This window comes from Corythoichthys intestinalis, chromosome 5, assembly GCF_030265065.1.
Source record: "Corythoichthys intestinalis isolate RoL2023-P3 chromosome 5, ASM3026506v1, whole genome shotgun sequence".
Lineage (NCBI taxonomy): Eukaryota > Metazoa > Chordata > Actinopteri > Syngnathiformes > Syngnathidae > Corythoichthys > Corythoichthys intestinalis.
The window spans coordinates 1,760,856-1,788,808 of record NC_080399.1 but is presented as its reverse complement, the minus strand read 5'-3'; the positions used below and the strand labels follow the sequence as shown (position 1 = coordinate 1,788,808).

The 27,953-nt window shown below is 40.7% G+C and overlaps 1 protein-coding gene across 1 annotated transcript; it reads right to left on the bottom strand.

Annotated features, from left to right (window-relative positions):
- Nucleotides 1-122: 122 nt before the first annotated feature.
- On the bottom strand, nt 123-27,953 carry LOC130916147 (transcription initiation factor TFIID subunit 4-like). The gene is made up of 15 exons (XM_057836636.1): nt 26,971-27,953; nt 24,261-24,418; nt 24,109-24,201; nt 19,753-19,851; nt 19,564-19,686; nt 19,400-19,489; nt 16,447-16,590; nt 16,111-16,174; nt 13,643-13,745; nt 13,405-13,574; nt 12,078-12,208; nt 8,023-8,148; nt 7,903-7,959; nt 3,172-3,294; nt 123-743 (listed from the first exon to the last, which is right to left on the bottom strand). Exons 1-15 carry the CDS (start codon nt 27,938-27,940, stop codon nt 591-593), a joined length of 2,604 nt encoding a protein of 867 aa, XP_057692619.1. The 5' UTR covers nt 27,941-27,953; the 3' UTR covers nt 123-590.

Sequence of the window (27,953 nt, the reverse complement as noted above, 5' to 3'; positions counted from 1 at the left end):
TGTTCTGCCTGTCAACAAGCCTTTCACCGGCATTTCAATGGATGATAGTTGGCACAGTTAAATAACTCTTTCAGTGTTTTGGTTTCCGGTTTCTTTTCTATCTAGCAAACAAACGACGTGTCTGCCTGTGACTCATTTCCAAAACGTCTTTATTTCATTTGAATAGAAGGTAGAAACAAGTGTAAAAGTTCATGATTGAGTTTAGAATCCATATAAATAACGGTAAAAGACGCTGCGTCGCCGGCTGACCGCCGCTAGTCCCGACGACCGAAACGAAACATTTAAAGCGTTAAAAACCTGCAAAAGTCCTAAAAAGGGAACCGGCGGGAAACCATTCCGCCGTCCCGATACGTTAGCATCTCAGACGTAGCGGTCGGCTAGCTAGCTAGCTAGACCGAAAGTGTCCGCTAACCGCCGTTTTTCATCTCTCGTCGTGGCCTGCGACGTTTTAGTGTTGAGCGCTAGCCTTTCCGAGATGTCCGCCGCAAAAGCCCGCGGGCGCCTCGTTAGCTCCGCCACGCGCTAACGGCGACGGGGAAGGCACGCGGTGCGGGCGCGTCTGTCCTGGCGGAGCTCCAGGGGGCGGGGCCTCACTTGAGCAGCGCCTTGTACAGCGTGAGCGAGCGCGCGGTGCTGCCGTCCTGCTCCAGACACACGATCAAGTCCCTGAGGTTGACTCTGGTGACGCGTTGGCGCCAAGGCTGTCGCGGCGACGCCGCCGTGGCCGCCGCGCTCGACGACACCTGCGGGTCACAAATTGTTTAGCGGTTAGCTATACCCGATCACTGCCAAGTGAACTAAACTTAAACATTTCTGTCCCGGTCTGGATTGTCGCAGGTCACATGACAAATTTACTTACAGGTCACTTCCTGTTGATTTTGGGCCACTTCCAGTTGGTTTTTGGGCACTTACGAGTCATTTTGTCTAGCATGAACAAGGAAGTGACAGAAGAATGCTCCAAAATGGACAGGAATTGACCTGGTAACGCCCTACAAATAGCTAGAAATGATAAAAAAGTGTCCTGGAAGTGACCCAAAATCAACAGGAAGTAACCCATAAGTAAACTAAAATGAAATCAACTAACTAATGGCTTATTCTCCCAGTTTAAAATGAACAAGTAAGTGGGCCAAAATTCACCTAAATCCTTAAAAAAGTGACCTGAAAATGCCCCATAATTAACAGGAAGTGACACAAAATCAACAGGAAGTGACCCAGAAATAATCTAAAATTAATGAACTAGGAAGTGCCACAAAATGAACTTAAAATGTACCGGAAGTGACCCAAAATCAAAAGGAAGTAACCCAAAAACAAGCTAAAATGAAAAAAAATCTATATGCTAACTCTCCTAGTTTAAAACAAAAGAAGAAGGAGGGGCCCAAATTTAACTTAAAATGTACAGGAAGTGACCAGAAAATGCCCTAAAATTAATGAACAAGGAAGTCCCCCCCCCAAAAAACAGAATAACTTAAAATGTACCAGATGTGACCTGTAAATGCCCCAAAATGTACAGGAAGTGACCCAAAATAAACAGGAAGTAACCCAATAAAAAGCTAAAATGAAACAAAAAACCTATATGCAAACTCAATATGCTAACTAAGTTTGAAATGAACACAGAAATGCCCCAAATTTAACTTAAAGTGTGCAAGAAGTGACCCAAAATCAACAGGAAGTAACCTAAAAATAAGCTAAAATGAAAAAACTATATATATGCTAACTCTCCCGATTTAAAATGAAAAAAGAATCGGCCAGAAAATTAACTTAAAATCTTCAGGAAGTGACCTGAAATGCCCCAAAATGTCCAGGAAGTGACCCAAAATCGACAGGAAGTAACCCATAAATAACCCAAAATGATATGAAATAAGAGCAGATTCTCCAAGTTTAAAATGAACAAGGAAATGGCTCAAAATTTACTTAAAACCTTCAGGAAGTGACCTGAAAATGCCCTAAAATGTACAGGAAGTGACCCCAAATCAGCAAGAAGTGACCCAGAAATAACCTTAAAAAATTTAAAAACAAAAAAAAAAAAAAACTTAAAATGGACCAGATGTGACCTGAAAATACCCCAAAATGTACAGGAGGTGACCCAAAATCAACAGAAAGTAACCCACAAATAAGCTAAAATGAAAAAAAAATCTATATGCTAACTCTACACACTAAGTTTAAAATGAACAAGGAAGTGGCTCAAAATTTACTTAAAACTTTAAAACTTTCAGGAAGTGACCTGAAAATGCCCCAAATTGTACAGGAAGTGACCCAAAAACAAGCTAAAATGAAAAAACTATATATATGCTAACTCTCCCGATTTAAAATGAACAAAGAAGTGGCCAGAAAATGAACTTAAAATCTTCAGGAAGTGACCTGAAATGCCCCAAAATGTCCAGGAAGTGACCTAAAATCAACAGGAAGTGACCCATAAATTACCCAAAATGATATGAAATAAACGCAGATTCTCCCAGTTTAAAACGAACAAGGAAGTGGCCCAAATTTAACTTAAAATGTACAGAAAGTGACCTGAAAATGCCCTAAAATGTACAGGAAGTGACCCAGAAATAATCTCAAATTAATGAACAAGGAAGTCCCCAAAAAAATAACTTAAAATATACCATATGTGACCTGAATATGCCCCAAAATGTACAGGAAGTGACCCAAAATCAACAGGAAGTGACCCGTAAGTGCCTGTAACAAACAGGAAGTGGCCTGGATATCAATAGAAAGTGACCTGTAAATGCCCCAAGATGAATAGGGAGTGACCAGAAATGCCCCAAAATCTATAGGAAGTAACCCAAAAATAAGCTAAAATGAATATATAATATGCTAACCCTCCCAGTTAAAAATGAACATGGATGTGGCCCAAAAATGAACTTAAAACCTTCAAGAAATGACCTGAAAATGCTTGAAAATGTCGAGGAAGTGGCCTAAAATTAACAGGACGTAGCCCACAGGTAACCGAAAATGAAATGAAACATAAGCCAGTTTAAATTGAACAAGGAAGTGACCCAAAACTAGCTTAAAAAGTACAGGAAGTGACCCGAAAATACCCCGAAATGAACAAGGAAGTGAGCCCAAATTAACTTAAAATGTGCAGGAAATGACCCGAAAATGCCCTAAAATATATAAAATTCTAACTGGTGTGTAGCCAAAACATTTTGTGGCAGTGCGATGTGCAGTTACCTCCGAACAGGTTGGGGTGCTGCCCGGCGAGTCCATCTTGCGTTTCTTCCTGGGCCCGATGGCGGCCAGCGCCGTGAGGTTAGCGTCGCGTTGGCGCATTAGGGCCAACTCCTGCTGCTGCATCTGTTCACAACCACATCAAATCACATCATTAACTAGTATACATATAGACATAAATATAGTAGATTATTTCATTCATTGCTGAAATGTCCCTAAATGAACAGGAAGTGACCACACAATGATCCACAATGAACAGGAAGTGACCCTATAGCAACAAGAACTGATCATGAAGTGACCCCAGATCAATAGGAAGTGACCTGTAAATAACCCAAAATCAATAAGGTGACCCAAAATCAACAGCAAGTGACCCTGAAATGCCCCCAAACCAACAGGAAGTGACCCGATATCTACAGGAAGTCCAATATAAAGAGGAAGTGATCCGATATTAACAGGAAGTGACCACAAATCAACAGGAAGTTACCCCAAAATGACCCCAAATCAATAAGAAGTGACCCAGTAGCAGCAGGAAGTGAACCCACAACAACCCCAGATCAACAAGAAGTAACCCACTGACAACAGGAATTTACCCCGGAATGCCCCCAAATCACCAGGAAATGACCCGATAACAACAGGAAGTGACCCTGAAATGCCTCCAAATGAACAGGACGTGACGCGACATTAATAGGAAGTGACCACAAAATGACCCAAAATCAACTATTTGACCCAAAATAAACAGGTAGTGATCCTGAAATGCCCCCAAATGAACAGGAAGTGACCCTATTACAACAGAACCTGATCACAAAATTACCCCGGTTCAATAGGAAGTGACCTGTAAATGACCCAAAATCAATAGGAAGTGACCCTGAAATGTCCCCAAATCAACAGAAGTGACTTGATATCACAGGAAGTCCAATATGAACAGGAAGTGACCTGATATTAACAGGAAGTGACCACAAAATGAGCTTAGATCAATAGGAAGTGATCTGTAAATGACCCAAAATCAACAAGGTGACCCCAAATCAACAGGAAGCGATCCCGAAATGACCCCACATCAATAAGAAGTGACCCAATTAGAGCAGAAAGTGAACCCAAAACGACCCCAGATCAATAGGAAGTGACCCGATTACAACAGGAAGTGACCCTAAAATGCCCCCAAATCAACAGGAAGTGACACGATATTAACAGAAAATTATCACAAAATGACCCTAGATCAATAGCAAGTGACCTGTAAATGACCAAACTCAACACAGTGACCCCAAATCAACAGGAAGTGACCCTGAAATGCCCCCAAAGGAAGAGGAAGTGACCCTATAACAACAGGAACTGATCACGAAATAACCCCGGATCAATAAAAAGTGACCTGTAAATGACCCAAAATCAACAAGCTGACCCCAAATCAATAGGAATTGACCCTGAAATTCCCTCATCAACAGTGACCCGATATCTACAGGAAGTCTAAAATGAACAGGAAGTGACCCATTATTAACAGGAGGGGACCACAAAATGACCCCAGATCAATGGGAGGTGACCTGTAAAATAAACAAGGTGACCCAAATTCAACAGGAAGTGACCCTGAAATTACCCAAAATCAACAGAAAGTGACCCTGAAATCCCCTCAAATCAACAGGAAGTGACCTGATATCTACAGGAAGTCCAATATGAACAAGAAGTGACAGATATTAACAGGAAGTGACCACAAAATGACCCCAGTTCAATAAGAAGTGACCCAATAACAGCAAGAAGTGACACCGAAATGCCCCAAAATCAATAGAAAGTGACACGATATTAACAGGAAGTTACCACAAATGACCCTAGATCAATAGGAAGTGACCTCTGAATGACCCCAAATCAACAAGGTGACCCTGAAATGCCCCCAAATCAACAGGAAGTGACCCCGAAACAATCCCAGATCAATAAGAAGTGACCCAATAATAGCAGGAAGTGACCACAAATTGACCCCAGATCAATGGGAAGTGCCTTATGACCCAAAATCAACAGGAAGTGACCCTGAAATGCCCCCAAACCAATAGGAAGTGACCCCGAAATAACCCCAGATCAATAAGAAGTGACCCAATAGCAAGAAAGTGGAACCGAAATGCCTCAAAATCAAAAGGAAGTGACACGATATTAACAGGAAGTTACCACAAAATGACCCTATATCAATAGGAAGTGACCTCTAAATGACCCCAAATCAACAAGGTGACCCTGAAATGCCCCCAAATCAACAGGAAGTGACCCCGAAACGATCCCAGATCAATAAGAAATGACCCAATAACAGCAGGAAGTGAACCCAAAACGACCCCAGATCAATAGGAAGTGACCACAAAATGACCCCAGAGCAATAAGAAGTGATTCAATAACGACAGGAAGTGAGCCCAAAACGACCCCAGATCGATAGGAAGTGACCCGATAACAGCAGAAAGTGATCACGAAATGCCCCCAAATCAACAGGAAGTGACACGATATTATCAGGAAGTTACCACAAAATGACCCTAAGATCAATAGGAAGTGACCTGTAAATGACCCAAAATCAACAAGGTGACCCAATATCAATAGGAATTGACCCTGAAATTCCCTCAAATTAACAGTGACCCGATATCTACAGGAAGTCCAAAATGAACAGAAAGTGACCCGTTATTAACAGGAAGTGACCACAAAATGACCCCAGATCAATGGGAGGTGACCTTTAAATGACCCAAAATAAACAAGGTGACCCAAAGTCAACAGGAAGTGACCCTGAAATGACCCAAAGTCAACAGGAAGTGACCCTGAAATCCCCTCAAATCAAAAGGAAGTGACCCGATATCTACAGGAGGTCCAATATGAACAAGAAGTGGCCGATATTAACAGGAAGTGACCACAAAATGACCCAAGATCAATAAGAAGTGACCCGATAACAACAGGAAGTAAACCCGAAACGACCCCAGATCAATAAGAAGAGAACCAATAACAGCAGGAAGTGACACCCAAATGCCCCAAAATCAATAGGAAGTGACACGATATTAACAGGAAGTTACCACAAAATGACCCTAGATCAATAGGAAGCGACCTCTAAATGACCCCAAATCAACAAGGTGACCCTGAAATGCCCCCAAATCAACAGGAAGTGACCCCGAAACGATCCCAGATCAATAAGAAGTGACCCAATAACAACAGGAAGTGAACCCAAAAAGACCCCTGATCAATAGGAATTGACGCTGAAATTCCCTCAAATCAACAGTGACCCGATAGCTATAGGAAGTCCGAAATGAACAGGAAGTGACCCGTTATTAACAGGAAGTGACCACAAAATGACCCCAGATCAATGGGAGGTGACCTGTAAATGACCCAAAATAAACAAGGTGACCCAAATTCAACAGGAAGTGACCCTGAAATCCCCTCAAATCAAAAGGAAGTGACCCGATATCTACAGGAGGTCCAATATGAACAAGAAGTGACCGATATTAACAAAAAGTGACCACAAAATGACCCCAGATAAATAAGAAGTGACCCGATAACAACACAAAGTGACACCGAAATGCCCCAAAATCAATAGGAAGTGACACGATATTAACAGGAAGTTAACACAAAATGACCCCAAATCAACAAGGTGACCCTGAAATGCCCCCAAATCAACATGAAGTGACCCCGAAAAGAAGTGACCCAATTACAGCAGGAAGTAACACTGAAATGCCTCAAAATCAATAGGAAGTGACACGATATTAACAGGAAGTTACCACAAAATGACCCCAAATCAACAAGGTGACCCTGAAATGCCCCCAAATCAACAGGAAGTGACCCCGAAACGATCCCAGATCAATAAGAAGTGACCCAATTACAGCAGGAAGTAACACTGAAATGCCTCAAAATCAATAGGAAGTGACACGATATTAACAGGAAGTTAAAACAAAATGACCCCAAATCAACAAGGTGACCTTGAAATGCCCCCAAATCAACAGGAAGTGACCCCCGAAACGATCCCAGATCAATAAGAAGTGACCCAGTAACAGCAGGTAGTGAACCCAAAACGACCCAAAATCAACAGGAAGTGACCCTCAAATGCCCTCAAATCAACAGGAAGTGACCCCGAAATGACCCCAGATCAATAAGAAGTGACCCAATAACGGCAGGAAGTGAGCCCAAAACGACCCCAGATCAATAGGAAGTGACCCGATAACAACAGAAAATGACCCCGAAATGCCCCCAAATCAACAGGAAGTGACACGATATTAACAGGAAGTTACCACAAAATGACCCTAAGATCAATAGGAAGTGACCTGTAAACTAACCAAAATCAACGAGGCGACCCAAAATAAACAGGAAGTGACCTGATATTAATAGGACGTGACGACAGAAAGACCCCAGATCAACAGGAAGCGACGCCGAAATGACCCCAGATTAATAAGTGACCCAATAACAGTACGAAGTGAGCCCAAAATGACCCCAGATCAATAGGAAGTGACCCGATATTAACAGGAAGTTACCACAAAATGACCCTAGATGTATAGGAAGTGACCTGTGAATGACCCAAAGTCAACAGGATGTGACCCCAAAATGTCCCCAAATCAACAGGAAGTGACCCTATAACAACAGCAAGTGATCACAAAATTACCCATTATCAACAGGAAACGACCTAATATCTACAGGAAGTCCAATATGAACAGGAAGTGATCTGATATCCCTGGGAAGTTACCCGATTTACCAACCATTACAGCAAAGCTACAATCCCAATTGTATTTGCACTGAACCAACCTCTTTGGCCTTCTGCTTGAGGCGAGCCTGCTCGGGATCTTCTTGCCGCGCTCGACTCTGCCGGAAAAAAACGGACGGGTTAGCTAACCCGCTAACCTCCGGGCCTAAAGGGGCTCGTACCTTAGCGGCTTTCAGCAGAATCTCTCTCTCGCGCTCGTCCTTCCTCTGCTTTTCCAGACGTTCCAGTTGTTCGAAAAAGCGCAGCTGTGAGCGGACGTCGTTCGTCTGCTCGTGACGCTCTTCGTCCTGAACGGAAAGAAACGGAATGTACGTTAGCGTCGCGTTTCGGCCTTCTCAAAAGCGAGCGTCCAGTCCTTTTTAGTCCCTCGCAGGATACCACAGCTTGAAAGTTACAAGCTAGCTAGTTTTGACTTCATTATAATGTCAATGCATTTGAGCTGAATGGAATGTTGCCCCTACAAATATGGCTGCCCTAAAGACGTGTTTGTCGGGGCAATGAAAGGCTTTTCTCATGATTCTGCCTTGATTAGAAATTAGTATCACTAGTTGACCTCTATGGCCGTCAGTGGCTGCCATTGCCAGGCAATGAATTCGTTTGTGTCATTTCCGGGTCACTTCCTGTTGATTTTGGGTCATTTACAGGTCACTTCCTGTTTTTCAGGGACACTTACAGATCACTTTCTATTGATTTTGGGTCACTTCCTGTAGATGTTGGGGCATTTCTGGTCACTTCCTGTTAATTTTGGGGCATTTCTGGGTCGCCTTCTATTGATTTTGGGGGATGTCCGGGTCATTTCCTGTTGGTTAGGCCTTTAGGGGCACTTATTGGTCACTTTGTATTGTTTGTGGGTCACTTCCTATAGATTTTGGGGCATTTCTGGTCACTTCCAGTTTGTTCAGGGCAGTTACAAGTCACTTCCTGTTGATTTTGAAGCAATTAGGTGTCACTTCCTGTTGATCTTGAGAGTTTAGGGGTCACTTCCTGTTGATCTTCGGTCATTTATGGGTCACTTACTGTTTGTTAGGGGCACTTACAAGTCACTTCCTGTTGATTTTGAAGCATTCACGGGTCACTTCCCGTTTATTGAGGGCACTTACAAGTCAGTCCTGTTGATTTTGAAGCATTTATGGGTCACTTCCTGTTGATCTTGGGGTATTTATAGGTTTTCCTGTTTGTTAGGGGAACTCACAAGTCACTTCCTGTTTATTTTGAAGTACTGACCGCTCACTTCCTGTTGATCTTGGGGCATTTACGTGTCACTTCCTGTTTATTAGGGGCACTTACAAGTCACTTTCTGTTGATTTTGAAGCAATTATTGGTCGTGTTGATCTTGGGGTATTTATAGATCATTTCCTGTTTGTTAGGGGAACTTACAAGTCACTTCCTTTTTATTTTGAAGCACTGACAGCTCAAGTCACTTCCTGTTGATTTTGAAGCATTTATGGGTCACTTCCTGTTGATCTCGGGGTATTTATGGGTCATTTCCTGTTTGTTAGGGGCACTTACAAGTCACTTCCTGTTTATTTTGAAGCATTGACAGCTCACTTCCTGTTGATCTTGGGGCATTTACGTGTCACTTCCTGTTTTTTAGGGGCACTTACAAGTCAATTCCTGTTGATTTTGAAGCATTCACAGGTCACTTCCTGTTTATTAGGGGCACTTACAAGTCACTTCCTGTTGATTTTGAAGCATTCATGGGTCACTTCCTGTTTATTAGGGGCACTTACAAGTCACTTCCTGTTGATTTTGAAGCTTTTATGGGTCACTTCCTATTGATCTTCGTCGTATTTACGGGACTTCCTGTTGATCTTGGGGCATTTACATGTCACTTCATGTTTATTAGGGGCACTTACAAGTCACTTCCTGTTGATTTTCTAAGAATTTATGGGTCGCTTCCTGTTGATCTTCAGGTATTTACGGGTCACTTCCTGTTTGTTGGGCACTTACAAGTCACTTCCTGTTTATTTTGAAGCATTGACATCTCACTTCCAGTTGATCTTGGGGGACTTGAGTGTCGCTTCCTGTTTATTAGGGGCACTTACAAGTCACTTCCTGTTAATTTTGAAGCATTTATGGGTCGCTTCCAGTTGATCTTCGGGTATTTACGGGTCACTTCCTGTTTGTTAGGGGCACTTACAAGTCACTTTTTATTTTGAAGCATTGACAGCTCACTGCCTGTTGATCTTGGGCATTTAGGAGTCACTTCCTGTTTTTTTTAGGGGCACTTGCAAGTCACTTCCTGTTGATATTGAAGCATTTATGGGTCGCTTCCTGTTGATCTTCGGGTATTTACGGGTCACTTCCTGTTTGTTAGGGGCACTCACAAGTCACTTCCTGTTTATTTTGAAGCATTGACAGCTCACTTCCTGTTGATCTTGGGGCATTTACGCATCACTTCCTGTTTATTAGTAGCACTTACAAGTCACTTCCTGTTGATTTTGAAGCATTTAAGGGTCGCTTCCTATTGATCTTCGGGTATTTACGGGTCACTTCCTGTTTGTTAGGGGCACTTACAAGCCACTTCCTGTTTATTATGACGCATTGACAGCTCACTTCCTGTTGATCTTGGGCATTTAGGAGTCACTTCCTGTTTAACAGGGGCACTTCAAGTCACTTCCTGTTGATTTTGAAGCATTTATGGGTCGCTTCCTGTTCATCTTCGGGTGTTTATGGGTCACTTCCTGTTTGTTAGGGGCACTTACAAGTCACTTCCTGTTTATTTTGAAGCATTGACAGCTCAATTCCTGTTGATCTTGGGGTATTTACGTGTCACTTCCTGTTTATTAGGAGCACTTAAAAGTCACTTCCTGTTGATTTTGACGCATTTATGGGTCACTTCCTGTTGATCTTCGGGTATTTACGGGTCACTTCCTGTTTGTTAGGGGCACTTACAAGTCACTTCCTGTTTATTTTGAACCATTGACAGCTCACTTCCTGTTCATCTTGGGACATTTATGTGTCACTTCCTGTTTATTAGGGGCAACTACAAGTCACTTCCTGTTGATATTGAAGCATTTATGGGTCGCTTCCTGTTGATCTTCGGGTATTTACGGGTCACTTCCTGTTTGTTAGGGGCACTTACAAGTCACTTTTTATTTTGAAGCATTGACAGCTCACTTCCTGTTGATCTTGGGCATTTAGGAGTCACTTCCTGTTTTTTTTAGGGGCACTTGCAAGTCACTTCCTGTTGATATTGAAGGATTTACGGGTCATTTCCTGTTGGTTTTGGGGCATTTAGGGGTCACTTCCTGTTGACCTTGTGGCACTTACGGGTCATTTCCCTTTGATTTTTGAGGCATTTATGGGTCACTTTATTCATTTTGGGTCACTTCCTGTAGATTTTAGGACATTCCCAAATCACTTCCTGTTGATTTTTGGTTCACTTCCTTTTCCTCATTTTAGGGTATTTCCAGATCACTTCCGTTTGATTTTGGATTGCGCAACAAGAAGTGACCTGTAAATGTGCCCGAAACCAGGAAGACTAGCTGATTTTACTGCATTTACGGGTCACTTCCTATTGATATTTAGGTGTATTTACGGGTCACTTCCTATTGATAATTGGGAGCATTTCAGGGTCACTGTTTGTTAGGATCACTCAATTGATTTTAGGTCACTTCCTGTAGATTTTGGGGTCATTTACAGTTAACTTCCATTTGATTTTGGGTCACTAAAAACGACGTGACTCAATAATGTCCCCCAAATGAATAGGAAGTGACTCAAAATCAGCAGGAAGTGGCCTGCTGTTAATGCGCTGGTTTCAGTCCAATCCGGTCAAAATATTTTGAATGTCAAGCGCCGTCAATGGCAGCTAATAAGCTAACATTGACGCTATTCTCGTGGAAGATTTTTGCTAGGAACCTGTTGGTTCTTTTTTTTGTTTGCTAACAGTGATTGTCACACCTCTAGTAATAATATATGTAGAATGAACGTAACAAACTATTTACATTTAAGCGCCACTAGGGTGTGACAAAGACAGCTATTAGAAGACGTGACAGCAAATTTAATGTTTTTTTAGCAGAGCTTGGAACCAATTACGCCATTTACATGTAAAACAGCATTCGTTAAATGGAAAAAAATGATTTGAAAGTATATAAATAATGTAAGTGAGATACGAACGTAAGGTATCGCTGAATTCGGTTTAGATTTCCGCGTTGAAATCTGCGGATTCCTGGGAGGGACTACCTTTCGGACAAAGCGCGTGCGTTACTGTAACCTTGATGGCGTCCGATCGGTGCTGCGCCAGCGCCGACACTTTCTCCAGCAGGGAGCGCAGTCGCGACTGCGTGGCGTGCGACACCAAGTTGAGCACCTCCGGGGGGACTTCGCTCACGCCCAGCCGGCGGGCTGACGCCGTCCCAAAAACAACAAGAAAAAAACCCCAAGAAAACACATGTACGTCAATGCTTTTCTAATAGAAGCTATCACAACCACTTGTTGTTTATTTGACATCCAATTGGGCCATTTTATGAATTAATTCAAGTGTTTTATTGCAGATGATTAACTTCTTATAGCAGGGGGTGTCCAAACTAAAGCAAGTTATGAAATTATTAGGGCTGTCAAAATTATCGCGTTAACGGGCGGTAATTAATTTTTTAAATTAATCACGTTAAAATATTTGACGCAATTAACGCACATGCCCCGCTCAAACATTAAAATGACAGCACAGTGAAATGTGTACTTGTTGTGTTTTTCGGAGTTTTGTCGCCCTCTGCTGGCGCTTGGGTGCGACTGATTTTATAGGCTTCAGCACCCATGAGCATTGTGTAAGTAATTATTGGCATCAACAATGGCGGGGTACTAGTTTATTTTTTGATTGAAAATTTGACAAATTTTATTAAAACGAAAACATTAGGAGGGGTTTTAATATAACATTTCTATAACTTGTACTAATATTTAACTTTTAAGAAGTACAAGTCTTTCTATCCATGGATCGCTTTAACAGAATGTTAATAATGGTAATGCCATCTTGTTGATTTATTGTTATAATAAACAAATACAGTACTTATGTACCGTATGTTGAATGTATATATCCATCTTGTGTCTCATCTTTCCATTCCAACAATAATTTACAGAAAAATATGGCATATTTTAGAGATGGTTTGAATTGCGATTAATTAATTTTTAAGCTGTAATTAACTCGATTAAAAATTTTAATCGTTTGACACCCCTAGAAATTATTATTGAATTTGGCCTGCACAAAAAGCTGGAATACCGCCTACATTCTGTTGCACTTTTCATCTTAAACACTAGATGGAGCTGGTGAATTAAACAGTCACAATGTTCAACATTTACAACTCAATGTTCCCTTCAAGTTGATTTAGGTTTAGATCTAGATTTAATTTTTTTTTTTTTTTAATTAATACATCAATGATGTATTATGTTTTGAAATAAAATACAGTGGTTAAAGCTAAAGTCTTTTTTTTATTCTGACATTAAAATAAAAAATGACGCCTATCCAAATTTGGGGCCTGTTTTTTCTGTATCATTGGATGGCTCTAGCAACTACGCAATAAAAATCATTCAAGTGACTGTTGCGCCACCTGTGTCGACGATGCGTCGGTGCAGCGGTCCGGCGGGCAGGAAGGCCTCGTCCTTGCAGGAGCGGATCTTGGTGCCCACCAGCTCGGAGCCGGTGGCCAAGATGCGGGCGTTCTCTTCGCTCAGGTTGACGCCCGCCATGGAGGCCACGTCGTTGATGTCGTCGTCGTCCCTGCCCGAAAGACCGCCCCGAATCAACCGAGGAACGGGACGGAGGCCCGTCGCGTCAACGAGACTCACCTGAAAGTCCCGCCCCCCGGGTCTCCCGGCTTCTTCTGATTGGACGGCGCCACCAACGCGACCGCGCTCTTGCCAGCGACAACCGGTCCTCGCATTGTCACGCCTGCACGCAAAAAAGTTGATATGCAAGTAAATCTATGGCCGTTTGAATTTCAATTTCTAATATTTTTTCTTCAAAATGAAATTTTTCCACCAAATTATTTCAGCATTAAAATTCGGGTGCGGAAAAATTTGGGAATTAAAAAAAAAAAAAAAAAAAAAAAAAAAAAAAAAAAACAAAACAAAACAAAACAAAAAGTACAGAATTTTTAAATTAAATTAAATTTTAATTAAATTTTTTAAAAATGTAGTTTCTACGTAATTCAGCTACAAAAAATTAAGTCACCATAAATATATATATGTTAAGTGACAAAAATTCAGCTAAAAAATCTACTCAAAGTCACAAAAATTAATTTTGAAAGAAATCTGCCGCAAAAAAAAAAAAAAATCAGTGGTGAAATTTCAGTCGCGAAAATTCAGTCTGCAAATATTAAGTCACAAAAATTCAGCTGCAAAAAAAAAAAAAAAAAAAAAAGCCGGCAAAAATTCAGCCAGAAAAAAAATCAACTACATAAAAATAATTTGCATAAAAAAAGCTGATAAAAAATTCAGCTAGCAAAATTTCAGTTGAAAAAAATTGGTTGAGGGGAGAATAAATAAAACGAAGTCGCAAAGTCAGCAAACATTAAGTCACAAAAATTCAGCTAAATATTAAGTCACAAAACTTCAGCTAAAAAATGTACTCAAAATAAAGTCACAAAAATTCCTTTTAAAAGAAATCTGCCGCAAAAAGAATCAGTGGTTAAATTTCAGTTGCAAAAATTCAATCAGCAAATATTAAGTCACGAAACTTTGGCTGCCAAAAAAAAAAAAAAAAAAAAATTAGCCGGCAAAAATTCAGCCAGAAAAAAATCAACTACAAAAAAATAATTTGCATAAAAAAAGCTGACAAAAAAATTCAGCTAGCAAAATTTCAGTTGAAAAAATTGGTTCAGGGGAGAATAAATAAAACGAAGTCACAAAGTCAGCTAAATATTAAGTCACAAAAATTCAGCTAAAAAATGTACTCAAAATAAAGTCACAAAAATTCCTTTTACAACAAATCTGCCGCAAAAAAAAACAGAATCAGTGGTGAAATTTCAGTTGCAAAAATTCAGTCAGCAAATATTAAGTCACGAAAATTTAGCCGCCAAAAATTCAGCCAGAAAAATTCAACTTCAAAAAAATAATTTGCATTAAAAAAAGCTGCCCAAAAATTCAGCAAGCAAAATTTCAGCTGAAAAAAATTGGTTGAGGGGGAAAAAAAATAAAATGAAGTCACAAAAATTCAGTTGCAAAAAAAATAAAATAAAAAAAATCACCAAATATCCAGTAACAAAAATTCAGTTGCAAAAAAAAAAAAAAAAAAAAAAAAACATTCGCAAAAAAAAAAAAAAAAAAAAAAAAAAAAAATTCTTTCACAAAAGAATTATGTGGTGAAATTTCAGTTGCAAAATTTCAGTCAGCAAATATTATGTCATGAAAATTCACCTGCAAAAAAAAAGTCACCATAATTGAAGTTACAAAAAAATTCAGAGAAAAAAATATCAGTCACCAAATATCAAGTCACAAAAATTCTGTTAAAATCCATCAGTCATCAAATATTAAGTCCAAAAATTCAGTAAAAAAAAATATTCGCCTCAAAAAATTTTTGCTCTGACACAAAAAAAAGATGTGCTCTGACACAAACAAAAAATGTGGTAAAATTTCAGTTGCAAAAATGAAATCGCAAAAAAAATTCAGCAACCAAAATTTCAGTTGAAAAGAATGTGGTCGCTCCCCCCCAAAAAATCAGTTACTAAAATCGAAGTCACAAAAATTCAGTGAAAAAATATTAATTACTCAATATTAAGTTATAAAAATTCAGTTTTTAAAAAAATGTTTCGCAAAAACAAAATCTGTCACAAAACAAAAATGTGGTGAAATTTCAGTTGCAAAAATTCAGCCAGAAAATATTAGGTCACGAAAATTCACCTGCAAAAAAATTGAAGTCGCCAAAAATTCAACTAGGAAAAAAAAAAAAGCCACAAAACATTCATTTTCAAAGAAAAAAATGCCCGCAAAAAAAAAAAAAAAATCAGCTAGCAAAATTTGAGCAAAACTAAGTCCCCAAAAATAAGTTCACAAAAAAATCAGTTAAAAAAAAATCTGACAAATTCACTTGCAAAAAATTTACATTTTTTGCATCTGAATTTTTGTTACAGTTAAAAAAAAAATTGGGGTGGAATTTGATTGGGGGTTAAAAATTCAGCTCCACGAATTTTCAGTTGCTGCTGATTTTATAATGCTTAATTTCAGTGCAGAAAAAAAATCAGAAATTCATAAGCCAACTCCAGTAGTACAGTCGCCAATCCGCTGCCACCTGCTGGGAGGAAAAATGGACGACTCACCCGGAGTTCTAGCGCCCACCACCAGGGGGGGCCGAAGAGTCTGCATGCCGCCGCGACCTGTTGCCTGAACAACAACAATGGCATTAATTTTTAGTCGGCGATATATTCTCATAAATTATTGCTGCTATGGGATATTACAGCTTTTTTTTTTTTTTTTTTTTACCAATTCAACCACTGATGTAGTAACAATACATCCTGTAAATCACCCATTCATATGCAATATATTTTTATTCTTAAATAAAACAAACTACTGTATAATCCTTATTTTATTTTCTCAAACGTAAATAAAATACATTCTCTTTTTTTTAAATAATTAATATAAAAAAATTGCGTTACCACATTAACAAGTGGCGCATTCAGCCGGACGCCGGGGGTCCCGACGGGTAGGCGTGGCCTGATGGCGGCGGCGGCGACGGGCGGGGGCGTGCTCAGAGACTGCTGGCTGCTGATGAAGGACTGACGCAAGGCGGGAAGACTTTTCTGAAAGTACGGGAGGATTGACACGTCAGTCACCATCGATGGGGCTAGACGTTTGGACTGGGAGGGGCCAGTCCTCCCAGTCCAAATGGATTGGACGTCTAGTGCCGTCAATAACACGGAAAGATTGACAGCATTAACAGCCACTCCTCTCAGTTTAACCCTTCATACGGCACTCATTTAATCGCTATGACTTGACAGTGATTGGGGCCAGCGATGAGTTTATTTCTCATGGAGACGCCCACAAATAAAAGGTAATTGACAAAGAAATGCTCCAAAATAAACAGGAAATGGCCTACAAATGCTCCAAGAGCAACAGGAACCTACCCCGAAATGCCCATAAAGTTACAGGAAGTGACATGTAAATGGCCCAAAACAAGAGGAAGTGAACCAAAATCAATAGCACGTGACTTGTAATTGGCCCAAAAATAACTGGTAATCACCTGAAAATGCCCCAAAATCATCAGGAAGTGACCCAGAATCAATAGGAAGTGACCTGTAAATGGCCCAAATCAACGGGAAGTGATCCAACATCAACAGGAAGTGAACCAAAGTCAGCAGGGAGTCGCCTGAAATGCCCCAAAATCAACAGGAAGTGACCACCAAATGGCCAAAATGAAAAGATAGTGACCCCAAATCAACAAGAAGTGAGCTGAAAATACCCAAGTCAACAGGAAGTGACCCAAAATTAACAGGAGGTGACCCAGAAATACAAATAGGAAGTGAAATTTTACAGGCCCAAATCAAAAGGAAGCGACCCAAATCAATAGGGAGTGACACAAAACCAAAAAGGAAGTCACCTGAAAATGGCCCAAATCAACAGGAAGTGACCTGAAAACGCCCCAAAATCAACAGGAAGTGAGCAGTAAATGCCCCAAATCAACAGAAAGTGACCCAAAATCAATACGTCACTTGAAAATGCCCCAAAATCAACAGAAAATGACCAGTAAATGGCCCAAATCAACAGGAAGTGACCCAAGATCAAAGGAAGCGATCTGAAAATGCGCCAAAATCAACAGCAAGTGAGCTGTAAATGGCCCAAATCAACAGGAAGCGACCTGAAAATGCCCCAAATCGATAGGAAATAATTCAAAATAAACAGGAAGTGACCAGTCAATGGCCCAAATAAACAGGAAGTGAATCACAATGAACAATAAGTCACCTGAAAATGCCCAAAATCAACAGGAAGTCACCTGTAAATGCTCCAAAAAATCAACAGGAAGTGACCTAAAAATGCCCCCCAAATTAACAGGAAATGACCCGTAAATGCCCCAAAATCAACAGTAAGTGACCCAAAATCAACAGAAATTGACATGTAAATAGCCCAAATGAACAGGAAGTCACCCAAAAATACCCCAAAATCAACAGGAAATGACCAAAAATCAACAGGAAGTGATCTGTAAATGCGCCAAAATCAACGGCAGTGACCCGTAAATGCTCCAAAATCGATAGGAAAGGACAAGTCAATGGCCCAAGTCAATAAGAAGTAACCCAAAATTATAAGGAAGTGACCTGTAAATTGCCCAAAATCAAAAGGAAGTGACCTGTAAATTGCCCAAAATCAAAAGGAAGTGACCCAAAATCAACAGGAAGTCACCTGTAAATGCTTTCCAAAATCAACACGAAATGACCAGTAAATGACCCAAATCAACAGGAAGGGACCCAAAATTAACAGGGAGTGACCTGTAAATGGCCCAAAACAACAGGAAGTGACCCCAAAAAAAAAACAATTCACCTGAAAATGCCCCAAAATCAACAAGAAATGACCAGTAAATGGTCCAAATCAACAGGAAGTGACCCAAAATCAACAGGAAGTCACCTGTAAATGCTTTCCAAAATCAACAGGAAATGACCAGTAGATGACCCAAATCAACAGGAAGTGACCCAAAATTTACAGGAAGTGACCTGTACATGGCTCAAACCAACAGGAAGGGACCCAAAATTAACAGGAAGTGACCTGTAAATGGCCCAAAACAACAGGAAGTGACCCCAAAAAAAACAAGTCACCTGAAAGTGCCCCAAAATCAACAAGAAATGACCAGTAAATGGTCCAAATCAACAGGAAGTGACCCAAAAGCAACAGGAAATGATTCGTAAATGCGCCAAATCAACGGAAGTGACCCGTAAATGCCCCAAAATAAACAGGAAATGACCAGTAAATGGCCCAAATCAACAGGAAGTCACCTAAAATTAACAGGAAGTGACCTGTAAATGGCCCAAAATCAACAAGAAATCACCCTTAAACACCCCCGCAAAATCAACAGGAAGTGACCCAAAATCAACAGAAAAGGTACATGTAAACAGCCCAAATCAACAGGAAGTGACCCAAAAGTAACAGAAAAGTGACATGTAAATGACCCAAATCAACAGGAAGTCTCCTAAAAATGCCCCAAAATCAACAGGAAATGACCCGTAAATGCACCAAAAATCGACAGGAAGTGACCCAAAATCATTTGAAAGTGACGTGTAAATGGTTCAAAATGAACAGGAATTGACCCAATATCAACAAAGTGACATGTAAATGGCCCAAATGAACATGAAGTAACCTAAACAGGCCTAAAAATAAACAGGAAATGACCGGTCAATGGCCCAAGTCAACAGGAAGTGACCCGAAATCAACAGGAAGTGAGCTGTAAATGCTCCAAAATTTCCTGACATGTATTTCTGAATTAAAATAGAAAAATATACAATAAGAAATGAGTGGTTTTTTTTAAAATTTGCAAAATAGTCACATGCCCTACGAAACATTAAATGATAACCACTTGCCCTACAGAGGGCGCTCTCGGGTGGAGTAAGAAATGACAACGCGCACCTTCAGGAAGGGGATGAGGTAGGGCTGCGGGGACGACTTTAGCTCCGCCTGCAGGCGACTGGTAAACTCCTCGGGCTCGATCTTTGCGTCCTGGACACACGCGAACCAACGGGTCGCTCGGTCAGTGACACGTTAGCGTGCTAGCACGCGTAGACCAGACGTACCAGGAGGTCCTGAACCAGCGCTTTGACGTTCTTGGAGGTATCGGGCGAGGGAGCGTTGTTGGACGCCAACTTGATGAGCGTGGACAGGAAGTTTTTGCACTTCTTGACATTTTCCTGCATTTCCTGTCCGCGGCAAAACACAGCGCTAGTTTCCCGCCACCGCAATCACACGCAATTAAATAGACTCACCTGCGAAACCACCGTCACTCTGCCGGCGGTCGCCGGTGCAGGCTTGACGGCCTCCGCCGGCTTGGCCTGGATGGCGCCCGATGTCACCGTGACGGCGTTCTGGATGAGAAAACGTTCCCGAGACCAATTGTTTAAAAAAAATTAAAAAAAAAACAAAAAACATAATAACACTTAAGAGTTCATCACTATGGAACAAGCTAGCATAGCTCACGCTAATCTCAGTTTTCAGCCTTGTTTTTCAATGTGTTAGCCAAAGTTAGCATTTAGCATTTACCTAAAAATTATCCTAATCTTTTCTGAGAGTAACTCATTGGCAGAAGGATAAATAGACATTTTATTGCCCTCACCAACATGGCCTCAGGGCGGCCATGTTGGTAGGGGCCACGTTCAGATGAAAGTCAATGCATTGACATAAGATGAAGTCTTAACTGATTTTTCAAACATTATTTTTTCAATGTCAAAGAGTTTGCCATTGATAGCGCTAGACGTCCAATCCGTTAGAATTGGGAGGGTTGGTTGACTGGAAATCTTGCATTGTCAATGACACTGAAAGAGTCCATTGCTACAGGACAAGCTAGCATAGCTCAAGCTAATGTCTGTTTTTAGCCAGTCTGTTTGTTGATCTGTTAGCCAAAGAAATATGTTCAGAGACTTAAAAATTAGCCAAAATTGGCTATTTTTAGCCTCTTAATAATCGCTACAGAAAAAGCTGTTAGCCAAATTCCAAATGTTCAGAGACCTAAAAATTGGCCATTTTTTAAGCCTCATAGTAATGCCTACAGAACAAGCTAATATAGCTAAAGCTAATGTCTGTTTTCAGCCAGTCAGTTTGTTGATCTGTTATACAAAGAAAACCCAAAAATGAGTCAAAATTGGCAAATTTTCTTTTATCCTATTAATAATCGCTACAGAAAAAGCTAGCATAGCTTAGGCTAATGTTAGTTTCAGACATGTTGTCGATCTGTTAGCCAGAGAACAAATGTTCAGAGACCTAAAAATTTGCCATAATTGGCCATGTTTTAAACCTCTTAGTGATCCCTGCAGAACAAGCTAGCATAGCGCAAGCTAATGTCAGTTTTTAACCATGTTTGTCATCTGTTAGCCAGAGTCCAAATGTTCAGAGACCTAAAAATTAGCCAAAATTGGCCAATTTTTTTTTAGCCTCTTAATAATCGCTTTAGAAATGCTAGCATAGTTTAGGGTAATGTTAGTTTTCAGCCATGTTTTTCAATCTGTTGGCCTAAGCACAAATGTTTAGAGACCTAAAAATTGCCCAAATCCTCTTTTTTAAGCGTTTTATTAATCCCTACAGAACAAGCTAGCATAGCGCAAGGTAATGTCCCTTTTCATCCGTGTTTGTCGATCTTTTAGCCAGTCCAAATATTCAGAGACGTAAAAACTAGCCAAAACTGGTCAATTTTTTTAGCCTCTTAATAATCGCTACAGAAAAAGCTAGCATAGCTTGGTCTAATGTTAGTTTTCAGCCATGTTTGTCGATATGTTTGCCAAAGTGAATTTGTAAGCCAAATCCAAATGTTTGGAGACCTAAAAATTGCCCAAATCCTTTTTTTATGCCTCTTAACAAGTTAGCATAGCGGAAGTTAATGTTCGTTCTCAGTATTGTTTGTAACTCTGTTCGCCAAAGAACAAATGTTTAGTGACCTAAAAATTGCCGAAGTCCTTTTTTTTAAGCCTCTTAATAATCCTTACAGAACAAGCGAGCATAACGCAAGCGAGTGTCAGTTTTTAGCCATGTTTGTCATCTGTTAGCCAGAGTCCAAATGTTCAGAGACCTAAAAATGAGCCAAAATTGGCCAATTATATTAGCCTCTTAATAATCGCTGCAGAAAAAGCTAGCATAACTTGGGCTTATGTTAGTTTTCAGCCATGTTTGTCGATCCGTATGCCAAAGTGAATTTGTTAGCCAAAATCCAAATGTTGGGAGACCTAAAAATTGACCAAATCAAATTTTTTGCCTCTTATTTATCACTACAAAACAAGTTAGCATAGCGCAAGCTAATGTCTATTTTTAACCATGTTTATCAATCTGTCAGCCAAAGACCAAATATTTACAGACCTAAAAAAAAAAACCAAATTCTCTGTTTTAGCCTCTTATTAATTCCTACAGAACAAGCTAGCATAGCGCAAGCTAATGTCAGTTCTCAGTCATGTTTGTCGATCTGTTAGCCCAAGTCCAAATGTTCAGAGACCTAAAAAAAAAAAAAAAAAAAAAAAAGCCAAAATTGGCCATTTTTTTTAAGCCTCTTAATAATCCTTACAGAACGAGCGAGCATAACGCAAGCGAGTGTCAGTTTTTAGCCATGTTTGTCATCTGTTAGCCAGAGTCCAAATGTTCAGAGACCTAAAAATGAGCCAAAATTGGCCAATTATATTAGCCTCTTAATAATCGCTGCAGAAAAAGCTAGCATAACTTGGGCTTATGTTAGTTTTCAGCCATGTTTGTCGATCCGTATGCCAAAGTGAATTTGTTAGCCAAAATCCAAATGTTGGGAGACCTAAAAATTGACCAAATCAAATTTTTTGCCTCTTATTTATCACAACAAAACAAGTTAGCATAGCGCAAGCTAATGTCCATTTTCAACCATGTTTATCAATCTGTCAGCCAAAGACCAAATGTTTACAGACCTAAAAAAAATAACCAAATTCTCAGTTTGTTTTAGCCTCTTATTAATTCCTACAGAACAAGCTAGCTAATGTCAGTTCTCAGTCATGTTTGTCGATCTGTTAGCCCAAGTCCAAATGTTCAGAGACCTAAAAAAAAAAAAAAAAAAAAAAAGCCAAAATTGGCCATTTTTTTAAGCCTCTTAATAATCCTTACAGAACGAGCGAGCATAACGCAAGCGAGTGTCAGTTTTTAGCCATGTTTGTCATCTGTTAGCCAGAGTCCAAATGTTCAGAGACCTAAAAATGAGCCAAAATTGGCCAATTATATTAGCCTCTTAATAATCGCTGCAGAAAAAGCTAGCATAACTTGGGCTTATGTTAGTTTTCAGCCATGTTTGTCGATCCGTATGCCAAAGTGAATTTGTTAGCCAAAATCCAAATGTTGGGAGACCTAAAAATTGACCAAATCAAATTTTTTGCCTCTTATTTATCACAACAAAACAAGTTAGCATAGCGCAAGCTAATGTCCATTTTCAACCATGTTTATCAATCTGTCAGCCAAAGACCAAATGTTTACAGACCTAAAAAAAATAACCAAATTCTCAGTTTGTTTTAGCCTCTTATTAATTCCTACAGAACAAGCTAGCTAATGTCAGTTCTCAGTCATGTTTGTCGATCTGTTAGCCCAAGTCCAAATGTTCAGAGACCTAAAAAAAAAAACAACAGCCAGAATTGGCCATTTTTTTTAGCCTCTTAATAATCGCTACAGAAAAAGCTAGCATAGTTAAGGCTAATGTTAGTTTTCAGCCATGTTTGTTGATCTGTTAGCCAAATTCCAAATGTTCAGAAACCAAATGGTTGGAGACCTAAAAAATTGACCAAATCGTTTTTATAGCCTCTTGTTATTCTCTACAGAACAAGCTACCATAGCTCAAGCTAATGTCTGTTTTCAGCCGTGTTTGTAAATCTGTTAGCAAAGACTAAATGTTTCGAGACCTAAAAATTGACCAAACCCTCTAATTTTAGCTTCTTGTTATTCTCTACAGAACAAGTTGGCATAGCTCAAGCTAATGTCCGCGTTCAGCCATGTTTGTCGATCTGTTTGCAAAAGTCTAAATGTTTAGGCCTAAAAATGCCCTTTTTTCAGCCTCTTACTAATCGCTATAAAACAAGCTGGCATAATGCAAGCTAATGTCCATTTTCAGCCATGTTTGTCCATCTTTTAGCCAAAGACCAAATGTTTCGAGACCTTAGAATTGACCAAATCCTCATGTTTCTTGGAGCCTCTTCTTAATTGCTGTAGAACAAGTTAGCATAGCTCAAGCTAATGCCTATTTTCAGCTATGTTTGTCAATTGTTTCGCCAAAGTGAATTAGTTAACCAAAGTCCAAATGTTTGGAGACCTAAAAATGGTCCAATTCCTCTGAATTTTTGCTTCCTAGTCATCGCTACAAAACAAGCCAGCATAGCGCAAGCTAATGTCCATTTTCAGCCATGTTTGTTGATCTTTTAGCCAAAGACCAAATGTTTACAGATCTTAAAATTGACCAAACCCTTTATTTTTAGCCTCTTATTATTCCCTATAGAACAAGCTAGCATATCTAAAGCTATGTCCGTTTTCAACCATGCTCGTTAATATGTTAGCATCACCCCCCCTCCGCATAACAAAACATCACAAATTGAGATCCGGTGAAATGAAAATGTTACAAATTAACAGATCAAACGTGACACCTGGATCGTGGACGATGAGGTGGGAGGAACCTGAAGCTGTCCGGTCTGAGTAGGCGCGGCCAGGCGGATGCTACCCGGGGGCACGCGAGGAGCCTGCGAACAGAAAAAGTCACATCAGGCGTCTGCGACCAGCAGTTTTTGTTAGCACTCACCGAAACAGCGGGGACCGTCCGGACGGGGGCGGGCGCGGCGGCTCGCTGAGGGACGGCGGTCACGGCAGGACTTTGCTGCGTCTTGGCCTGAGCTTGGGCCAGCACGTGCTGCGGTACCATGACCAGCTGACCCGTCTCGATGCGAACCAGAACCATACCTGGCCAATGACAAACAAAATCTGTATTGTCAATAATTGCGATCGCGATTGATTGCGGTCTGTAAAAGTGAGCACATTTGGATTTTAAATGTAATGCCATGTTAATTAAATAACAACCTATGATTAATCATTGGCTGCCATTGACAGTGATGGACGTCCTCCCACTTCAAATAGATTTGATGTCTACTACCAACAAACTAGTAATCATTCAATGGGAGATAATGAGTTAATATGCAGTTGTAATAATTAACAGTGAGATTAATTGCGATTAATCGCATTCCATATCGTTAATTTCTATCCTCTAATTAATCGCTACAAAAAAGCTAGCATAGCGCAAGCTAACGTCCATTTTCAGCCAACTTTGTCGATCTCATAACCAAAGTCTAAATGTTTAGAGACCCAAAAATTGCCCAAATCCTCTTTTTTTTAAGCCCCTCGTTAATCCCTACAGAACAAGCTAGCATGCCGCAAGCTAATGTCAGTTTTTAGCCATGTTTGTTGATCTCTTAGCCAAAGTCCAAATGTTCAGAGAGCCAAAATTGGCAAATTTTTATTTAGCCTCTTTATAATCGCTACAGAAAAAGCTAGCATAGCTCAGGCTAATGTTAGTCTTCAGCCATGTTTGTTGATCTGTTAGCCAAAGTGTATTTGTTCGCCAAAATCCAAATGTTTGCAGACCTAAAAATTGACAAAACCCTCTATTTTTTGCCTCTTATTATTCTCTACAGAACAAGCTAGCATAGCGCAAGCTAATGTCCCTTTTCAGCCATGTTTGTCGATCTTTCAGCCAAAGAGACTGAAAAATTGACCAAAACCTCTATTTTTTGCCTGTTATTTTTTACTACTGAATGAACAAGCTAGCATAGCTTAAGCTAATGTCTGTTTTCAGTCATGTTTGTTGATCTGTTAGCGAAAGTCTAAATGTTTACACCCAAAAATTGACCAAACCCTCTATTTTAGCCTATTATTATTCTCCTCAAAACAAGCTAGCATAGCACAAGCTAATGTCCCTCTTTAGCCATGTTTGTCTATCTTTTAGCCAAAGACCAAATGTTTGGAGACCTAAAATATGATCAAATTCTCAGTTTTTTTAAAAGCCTCCTCTTAATCTTTGCAGAACAAGCTGGCATAGCTCAAGCTAATGTCCATTTTCAACTATATTTGTCAATCGCCTAGCCAAAGTGAATTCGTTAGCTAAAGCCCAAAGTTTAGAGACCTAAAAATTGCCCAAATCCTTTTATTTTGCCTCTTATTACTTCTCACAAAACAAGCTTGCATAGCGCAAGCTAACGTCCCTTTTCACCCATGTTTGTAGATCTTTCAGCCAAAACCCAAATAAGAGACCTAAAAATTGACCAAACCCTCCATTTTTTGCCTCTTATTATTGTCTACAGACCAAGCTAGCATAGCTCAAGCTAATGTCCTTTTTCCGCCATGTTTAATAATAATTAAAAAGTGAGATTAAATGCGATTAATTGCATTCCGTATCATGAATTTAAAAGTAGCAATTATGCACACTTATTTTAAAAGTAGTCATTTTAGTGAAATACAGTAAACTTGATTGTGACAATTCAGTCGTGAGACTCTTAATGCAGTTACCTTAATTTTCAAACTATAATGCGCACCTGACTATAAGCTGCTACCTACTAAATTTGACACAAAACGGCATTGGTTCATAGATAAGCCGTAGCTGTCCTTACTGTATTATGCTATATTTACACCATCTTCAGTTACTGTTCCAGTTGTTTCATTAATTGGTATTTTGGTAACACATTTGACAGTGGTGCCATAAGACTATCATAATCCCATCATAATTATGACATAGCACTGCCATGAACATTAATAAATGCTTATGACAGATGTCATTTTGTGTCATCCGGCAAATTATCTCACTTTTGAATGGATGTAAAAGATAATTGTTAGTTAGTAGTTATTATAAAAGTAATTTAAGTATAATTGTTAGCTAGTAGTTATAATAAAGTTTTTTAAAGGGTAACTCAAATGTATGCTACTTGTGTATATACTGTACTACTGCCGTGTTACATGCTAACTAGCTATCTGTATTTTGGTAACACATTTGACAGTGGTGCCATAAGACTATCATAATCCCATCATAATTATGACATAGCACTGCCATGAACATTAATAAATGCTTATGACAGATGTCATTTTGTGTCATCCGGCAAATTATCTCACTTTTGAATGGATGTAAAAGATAATTGTTAGTTAGTAGTTATTATAAAAGTAATTTAAGTATAATTGTTAGCTAGTAGTTATAATAAAGTTTTTTAAAGGGTAACTCAAATGTATGCTACTTGTGTATATACTGTACTACTGCCGTGTTACATGCTAACTAGCTATCAGTAGCATTACAATGACTATCATATTACTTTGGAATTTATTATGGCTTTGTGTTTATCAAAATGCCAAGAATCCTATGATATTAATCACGATTTAAAAAACTACAGTCATTGCCCAGACCTAATTTAAACACACACTTATCTATTTTCTTAAGAGGAGAAACTTTTGAGCAGAACCTTGGACCGACTCACCTGCGGGCATGGTGAACCCGGGAGGCAGCTGGATGGTGGCCGGCTGCTGGGGGCGCAGGGCCAACGGGGGCCGAGGGCCGACCGCCGGACCAGGTCTCGGCGGCTGGACGGTGGCGGCCGGTCTGACGGTAGCTTGGACCGGCCCATTCACGGCCGGCTTGGCGACTGACGGTGGCGGCGGGGTGCCGGTAAGGATGACAGAGTTCCCGGCAGCGGGCTGACCCGTCACGAGTATCTTGCCATGGTTCGGCGAAGGTGTACCCGGGGAGACCCCCGCTTTGGGCTCCAGGCCATTCTGAGCGGCGCTGCTAGGGACAGCGGGAACAGCGGACTGTAAGTTGGCCGGCGCGGCGGCCATGACCGCCGGCGAGCCGGTGTTTGCGCCGGCAGAGTTGAGCAACTTGGCGGCGCCGTTCAAACTTTGCAAGCCGGGCGAAGCCGTTCTCCCGCCGGCGTCGGCCGCGGCGGGCTGCCCGCTCAAAGTTTGCACTCCCGGCGCGGGGACAGCGGAGCTCGGAACAGCCGGCCCGAACGGGGGCAAACCGGTTGCGCCGCCGGACGTCGCAGAAGAGGAAGGGAGGACGTGAGCGGCGGGAGGCTGGAGTTTTAAAGCCGCCCCCGGGTGTCCTTGTTGCGGCTCTTGGTCGCGCACTTTCCCTGAGAAGTGAGAGGCGGCGGACGGAGCTCCGGAGACGGCGGTGGCGGACGGAGCTCCGGACACGGCGGCGGGAGCTCCGTCGGCGGCCGCGGCGGGGCCCTCGGACTCCCCCAGTTGCGATTCCAGAGAGCCAACTAAGTCGCTGACCGCCTTCTCGTCCACTTGGTTGAAGAGCATGTCCTCCAGCGGGTCGGAGGCTCCCGCCATCTTTGATGGCGGACCGTTGTGCAAATCGTCTTTTAGAACGTGCGCATGCGCGGACGGCTCGCGCTGGTTTCGAGCACAGACTCTACTGACGTGGTTACGGACCATCTAGGCTCGAATT